This window comes from Danio rerio, chromosome 8 (genome assembly GCF_052040795.2).
Source record: "Danio rerio strain M-AB ecotype USA chromosome 8, GRCz13ab, whole genome shotgun sequence".
NCBI classification, from domain to species: Eukaryota; Metazoa; Chordata; class Actinopteri; order Cypriniformes; family Danionidae; genus Danio; species Danio rerio.
The window spans coordinates 28,409,307-28,417,500 of NC_141028.1; the positions used below are offsets into that span (position 1 = coordinate 28,409,307).

Below are 8,194 nucleotides of genomic sequence, written 5' to 3' on the forward strand. Positions count from 1 at the left end.
CTATAACTAAAACACACTGGTGTTTTATTATGTAATGATCCAGCATTCTGAATGAAATCCCTTTTGCAAGCGTAGGTCTATTTTAAATTAAGAATACAATACAAAACAAATATAATAATGTATATAATGTGAAATATTATTGTTGCAAAGTTTTCTGTCTGAATAAATTGTAACATGCCTTTAATTCCTGTATAGTGTTAAAGCTAAATTTTTCAGCATTATTGCGCTAATACTCAGTTCCAAATGATTCTTCAGAAACAATCCTAATAGGACGATCAAGAAAGATTTACTGTTTTATGATGACACTGAAGAGTAATTTAAATATATACAGTATTTTAAATACTTCATTAATCAAAAATACATTTAATTGATCACAGTAAAAAGGTGTTACAAAGTAAAAAAAAAACTGAAACAGTGAGACAGCTTTGACTTGATTTCTCAGAATTCTGACCTTAGAACTCAGAATTTACTCACAAGAAAATAAGGCAGAATTTTGAGTTTGTATCACACAATTTTGAGATAAATTGTAGCAATTTTTTAATTAATTCTAATGATTTTTGAAAACATGTTTCAGGGTTGATTTTTGATTCATTTTACAAAATAATTAACTTTGACTAATGCAATGCATGATTCTTTTTTTTTTGAGTTGTAAAACTGGCTATGATACACTCGATAATGCGTTGAAATTATTTTTCTTGGGAAGTTTCACATACACAAGGCAAAAGTAATGTCTATTACTTCCTTCTTTATTTTTAATTAAAGATTTAATAACATTTTATAATTCTTTGACATTAATAACAAGAAACAAGAAGGCTATATAAACATCTCTTATAATGAAAAAAAGCTTTACAATCTAATAATTTTAATGATGGATCCCTTCGTAATGTAGTATTTTTATTTAATGTAGTTCATTAATTACATATGTTATCATATAATCATGTATCATGTATACTTGTCAGATATATGCTTAACATAAAATTTTGCTTAACATAAAATTTTGTGGCAGGAACGGGCTCCATAGCATAGCATATCGAAAACTGAGTGCAACTTAAGTGCCATTTTCCTAAATATGTTGTCATCGAAAGTATTAAAAAAACAATCCAATTCCTGATTTTGTTCCAGGTATTCACAAACAAGGAACGTTCGTCAGAAGTTTTATTGAAGTGTCTGTGGGAATGTCTCAACTGCACGTGTACGTCAGGAATTCCAACTACATTTCCCATGATTCCGCTGAATTTGCTCTGCTTGTTTTGCAGTGAAAGCAGATTTACTAGTGTGAAGAGTCGAGATCAAACGAGCTGACAGTTTGCTGTCTGTCTGCGTTGAACAACTGCTGTCAAACTCAACCAAACACAACATGCTCGCGCGGGCTTTTGCGAAAGGACTGTGTAAGCGACTTTCAAGGGAAAGCACGCGGGCTGTCGGACTCGGAGCAACGGGGCGGCAGGACAGACAAGCTTCCACAGAGGTATGCGCGAAACCGCATCATTAAAACATCAGCAGATATGCAGACGCGAAAATTAAGCAAATACTTTATGGAGCCGCAGTTAAAGAGTAAAGATCGTTTCCTGCAAAGTTTGGGAATATTAAGTTTGCAATCGGTACATTTTATCTTGAGGTTTTGGGTATCTGTTGTATTCTTGAGGTTTTAGGGGTCGGTTCTGGCTCAGAGTGTCGTTCATGCACAGGGAACATCTGCTGTTCTGTCCGCTCGAGCTGCTGTCTAATTGAGAGCACGGGAGCGTTCATTCGTTCAGAGTTGTGAAATACTGACTGAAAAAACACACAGACTGCGTCCCCATTCATACAGGATCCCTACCTAGGGTTCACTGCTCCACACACACTTCACATGGAGTATTTGTAGTTTACTTCACTTGGCACACAGGCTACAACTTTTGGATTAACCAAATAGTCTTTCAGTTAATATTATCAGTTACGACAAAGAAGTCATTTTGCATGAAGAATTGAAGAATATTTTATACAAGTTTGTGAAAATTACTTGCTTTTGGAAGTTCTGATTACCAGTAACCGTAATTTTACCCATTTTATATTTTAGTTGGCATTAAACATACAACAGCAACAAACGTGGACAACAATTAAAGTCACGTGATATTTGTCTAGCATTTTAAGGTGTGATGTATATGATTTTATAAACAATTATTTATATTAGGGGTTTATTTTGCTGAGACCTTTTCTATTAATATATAATTTACAGTGTTCATATAGTGTGGAGGAAATAAAACCAGGGTGCGAATTACAGGGGGGTTTGGTATATTGACCCCCCTAATTAACGCTTGATCCCTCAAAGGACGTCAAAACCAGATGTATGGGGGGTCAGCCCTTTAATAGTGAGAAATAGCTTTTACTGATCTCTGAGCTTTATCTTAAATATTAATAATTACATGTATATAATAAACATTTACAGTTTATACCCCCATAACGGATTATGCCATTGTGAATGTATAATTGCGCCAATCAATGCTAGGAAAATATTCAACAGCCTGAAACTGGCAGTTCTAGAATCTTAAGTATTAACCAAACACGTTTTTTTGTAAAATAAGTGATTAAATCTGCATGTAGCCAAAAAAACTAAATTAGACATAATTTGTATAGTTTGACCTACAGTAACCTCTAAAATAGTCACTAAATATCCCTCAAAACACTGAAAAGGTATACATTTTATTAATACATTAGAGGGAATTTAAATACATTCATGAATTTGATTCACTGAAGCATGTATTACCAAACTACTACCAAAAAGAAATAGACCCCTCCACCCCCGATCGTCAATGTATAATTTTCACACTGAATAAAACCTCACATAATCCTTATAATCACTCGAGATCACAGCTAATCATAGCATTAATATTTTCTAAAAGAATTTGCCTGGCTCACACTTTTTGTCAGTTCTCTGGTTTGACTGTGTGTAATAAAGATAAAATCACACACACTCTCTCTCTTTCAGATCAGATAATATTCTGGTCTCTCATTCAGACTGCTTAGTTGACTTTGGACTGGTTTCGTAAAACATAAATGGCTAATGTGGCCTAATGTGAGGCAGCCACAGGTGGACTCGCTGGCTGAAACCAGTTCTTGAGGTCAAAGGCCACACACTTTCATAAGCAGATTAAGCTTCATGCACATGATCTAACTTGTTGTAGAATCCTCTTATTAATCCCTCAAACTTGCTGCACGTGCATTATTTTATTTTATACTACAAGACTGTTGAATGCTAGTTTTTTGTTGGCTGATGAACACTCTTAAGTTTTGTAAATTACTTCACAGCCAAACATCAAATCAAAACTAAATTCTTAAATGAGAAACTTGAAGGAAACTAGTACAACACACAGCAGCAGTTTTAGGAAAAAACATGACTGCCTTGAAATATAACATCTGTGCGATGTCTTTAGGTGCTGTCTGCTGAATTAATGCACACTTTCACAGTGGGTGTGTATTATTCTCTAACAATTCAATGCCCTGTTGTTGTTGTTTTCTTACTAATGTACTTTATAACACTTCATAGTATGATGATGTATTGTTTTCTATACATAGGTGACACTCAGGAAAACCCCGCTGTATGACTTCCACAGGGCTCATGGTGGGAAGATGGTGGAGTTTGCAGGTTGGAGTATGCCTGTGCAATACAAAGACAGTCACATTACCTCACACATGCACACGCGCCAGCACTGCTCCATCTTCGATGTCAGTCACATGCTACAGGTCAGTCTGGACTGTAAAAATCTACTGATGTTGTAGGTGTTTGTAGTTGGTGCTACACGGTATATTGTTTCAGCATCGATATTGTAATGATATTTGGGCCCAATCCCAATTCTATCCTTTAGCGCTTACCCATACCCCTTGTTTTGCGCGTTCCTGTGTAGTTGGGGTGTCCCAATTCTCTTTAGCTTCAAGGCATAGGGCTAAGGGGTAGGGTAGCTAGCCCTTTGAACAGAGATTTTTCAGGACCGCACTCGAAACCAAAGGGTAAGAAAATTTCCCAGAATACACCATCTACAGCGGCAGCAAAGCTTTTACAACAAACAAGCACATGATTTATTATATTAACCCTAATATTTATTATACTAACCCTAAACATTATTTTTCAAAGATGCCAAAAGGATTAAATTAGTTTCATGTAAAAAGAAGAGATAGGTAAAAGAATAAATATGTTTAAGTAATAAACGAATGATGTATGGGGTAATGGGGTGGGTGAATAAGCTTATGCTTCATCCCGCTCCATTTTCGACCATGTTGAAATGTATTTCTTTTTGTTAATGACATTTTATATATCATATTTTTGTTCGAAAATAAATAAATTAATCAAATCAAATATTCATAAATGCATAAATGTTTTACCGTCATGCTTTAAAAAAGCGCTAAAATAAAACCCGCTAAAATTCGCTATCTATAATCCCTAATAAAAACTCCTGTATAGCAGTCCCACAACATTCTGACACTCGAATACCCTGTCAGAAAAGTCTAGAGGCTGAAAATGACCTTTTTACAGTGTCTTCTACAATGTTATTGTTGTTTTTGGTGTGTTTACATAGATGAATGAATGGCCACTGTGTAAATACACAGTATAGTTACGATCTTATTGCCACATTATATCATTATGATAACAAAATGTATGCCTTCAGTGATTTCCTAAAGATAATTACCAAAAAATAACACAACTGGAATAACTAGAGCAGTCGCCATCATCTGATCTCATATGAAGCAAGAGATCGCGAGGACATGCAGTATGATGACGTGTGCAGGTGTTGTAGTACTGTCCCATTTCTTAGGGGTAAATTTTGAAGCCCTTTTTCTTCATACACTGTTTTAAGGGGTGAAGGGAAAGGGATAGGGGTACAGAAGTAGAATTGTGATTGAGCCTTGTTTCCTTGCGCTGTTTTATTTATCTATGCTTGTAAGATGCAGATTCACTCCCCTACAGAATTGGAGCAAACACACTAAAATAACAAAATCTTTAAAAATGGGGTTATTCAAATCATCTGGTGAGATGGTTTTCAATTTTGCTGTTTAATATCATAGATAAAATAATTGTGCCATGTCAGTTTTTGTGTTTTGTGCAGCCCTAATAGTTGTGGACTTACAGGTGCGTGATAGCAACATTTCTTTTGCTCAGTTTTTGTGCTGATACTCTGAATTGTCCCCACTATTGATGGTTTTAGTGTCATATCACCTGGATACTTTATGCCTTCTAATTTATAAGTACTGTGAATTTATCTATTTCACATAACATTTTGTGCCTATGTACATGCCTGTAGAGTCAGGAAATGTGCAATTTGAGATTCCAGCATTGTCTATCAATGAACTGTTGAATCATTGTGACCAATGTCTAGTTAAAAAAACAAACTACTTCAGGAATGAAACGGCACAGTAGAACTGTAAGATGTACAAATCTTCAACTGGCAAAACAGGAAGACATTGAGTCTGGATTTTATTTTGTCCCTTTATTAATATGGGGTTGCCACAGCGGAATGAACCGCCAACTTATCCAGCATTTGTTTTACGCAGCGGATGACCTTCCAGCTGCAACCCATCACTGGGAAACATCCCTCATTTACACACATATGGATAATTTAGCTTAACCCAATTCACCTGTACCACGTCTTTGGACTTGTGGGGCAAACCGGAGCACCCGGAGGAAACCCACACGAGCACAGGGAGAACATGCAAACTCCACACACAGAAATGCCAACTGACCCAGGCAGCCAAGGCTCAAACCAACAACCTTCTTGCTATGAAGCGATTGTGCTACGCACTGTGCCACAATGACACCTAAGTCTAAAATATAGCTTGCTTAATATAAATGTTTCATTTGTTGAGCAGTTGTGTTAATTCGATAACTATATTAATAATTAATTATCAGTTACATGAAAGGCTCTTTATGACTGTATCCTTCCTTACTTAAAACAATATTGCCTATAATAATTTTCCACCAACAGTCACCTTTTTGACTGTATACTTGTCTGTCTGTGTCTATTTGTGTGTAATGTGTGTTTTTCTTTGCATATTTATTGTCTTTCACGTATTAATTGTCAGCATTGCTAATAGTTTATTGTTTTGTTTTTGGAGTATGTCGATGTATTTAGCATGGTCTGGAGCCAGCATCTCAGCTTTTCACTCATCATAGTACACGTACTGCTGATCATGTGACAAAAAAAGTAATTAGATCATGATTTTGTTATTCTTTTAGGCTTTATTCCACTGAAGGCCTACTGAAGGCCTTTAAAGATGATATATATATATATATATATATATATATATATATATATATATATATATATATATATATATATATATATATATATATATATATATATATATATATTTATTTTTTTTTTTTGCAATATACAGTGCTCAGCATAATTATTTGAGATTTGGCTTCAGTACTGATTAATCTAATGTATATACATGAATATATTATTGTATAGCTTGGTATTAAAAATATAATTTAAAAGAGAGATTTGTGAGGGTGTACTTATATATGCTAAGCACTGTAAGTGACAAGCGTGTTAGTCAGCTTGTACATTGTTAAATGATAATTATGATATTCGCGCAAACAAATACTAACACATACCTCTTTTTGGCCCAACACAAACTGTAATAATTGAAAAAAAAGTAATTTAAAATGGACAATTTATAATGGACAATGCTGGTGATTCACGATCATGAGGTATTCGTGCGAATGGTATCTAATAAACATTTGTTGTTTTCTCTTTCTAGACTAAAGTCTATGGTAAAGACAGAGTGAAGTTCATTGAGTCTCTGATTGTTGGAGACATTGCGGAGCTGAAAGACAACCAGGTAAAACATACTCGCGTTCTAATGAGAGATGTAAACAGTCATGCAAAATAATAATAATATTTTCTTTTTAGGGCACTTTGTCCCTCTTCACAAACTCTAAAGGAGGAATCATGGATGATCTGATTGTAACTAAAACAGATCAAGACTACCTGTATGTCGTCTCCAATGCTGGCTGTGCGGACAAAGACTCCGCTCACATGCAGGCCAGTAACAGTTAATGACATACACATGCTTATTTACTTTCTGACTGGTTGACCTTGGTGTTCTGATATTATTTATTAACGGGAATATAGGAATTTTGAAGATTATATTAAACTTAAACACCACAAGGGGGCGTCCAATTACTATACTGTAAGTAAAGGGATAGTTCACTCAAAACTGAAAATTCTGTGTTATTTGCTAACTCTACTTGTACCAAACATGTTTCATCTATTGAACACAAAATAAGATATTTTGAAGAAAGCTGTAAACCTGCAACCATTTACTTCCATAGAATTTGATTTTCCTACAATGGATGTCAATGGTTACCGGTTTTCAGCTTTCTTCACAATATCTTATTTTAATAACCATTTAAGACTTATCCACTCATATTTTTTAAAAGGGCAAGAGAATCTAGTTTGTGATGTGTATAATAACTTGTTGCTTATAAACATATTTTAATAGAAAATACGTTTTTAATGACTATATCAGAAAAGCTTTTATTCAGAATGTATTTTAAGGGAAATGTTTATAAAGGTGTCTCCTGGAAGATTTTTAGAATATTTATCATTCACTAAATTGAAAAATCTTCTATGACCTTTTATCAGTTTCGTTTTCTGTTTGTTTTTTATTATTGAGAAACTTATGATCAAATTATATGTTGAATATTTCTCCTGAATATTTCCAATGCTGCCGATATGGCATTAAAACATAAATAATAAAGGCAAGGTTCACTCAAAACTGAATATTTTGTACATAAATTATACTTAATATATTGTATTTAAAAAAAAATTTGTAAAAAGCAAAAGAAGATATTTTGAAAAATGTTAAAAAATGGTAACCAACCATCGACTATCATAGTATTTGTTTTTCCTCCTACGGAAGCCAATCTTTACCGGTTTTTTACATTCCATAAAATATCTCTATTGTATTCAACAGAAAAAGAGAAACTTAGAATGGTTTGGAATTACTTGAGGGTGGGTTAATTTTGAGTGAATTTTCATTTTTTGGGTGATCTATCCCTTTAAATTTTGTCAATTTGTATAAATAAGTATGCATTTGCTTATTTGTGCCGCTGCTTTGTGTTTGCTTGTGTTTGTTCGTAGGCCAGACTGCAAGAGTTTAAATCAGCAGGTCATGATGTTGATTTAGAGTTCATGGAAGAAAGTCTAATCGCTCT

At 34.2% G+C, this 8,194-nt stretch overlaps 2 protein-coding genes across 2 annotated transcripts in view; both read left to right on the plus strand.

The window, feature by feature from the left end:
- slc26a6.2 (solute carrier family 26 member 6, tandem duplicate 2) overlaps positions 1–8,194 on the plus strand; it is a 406,025-nt gene that overhangs the window by 128,052 nt on the left and 269,779 nt on the right. The gene's annotated exons all lie outside the window — the stretch shown is intronic.
- amt (aminomethyltransferase) overlaps positions 1,249–8,194 on the plus strand; it is a 12,484-nt gene continuing 5,538 nt past the window's right edge. Inside the window, 5 exon segments of the mRNA NM_001006021.1 lie at positions 1,249–1,468; positions 3,553–3,720; positions 6,736–6,816; positions 6,888–7,019; positions 8,121–8,194. The exon segment at positions 8,121–8,194 is cut by the window's right edge and continues 5 nt beyond it. Of these exon segments, the coding sequence (NP_001006021.1) occupies positions 1,358–1,468; positions 3,553–3,720; positions 6,736–6,816; positions 6,888–7,019; positions 8,121–8,194 (566 nt within the window). The 5' untranslated portion in view covers positions 1,249–1,357.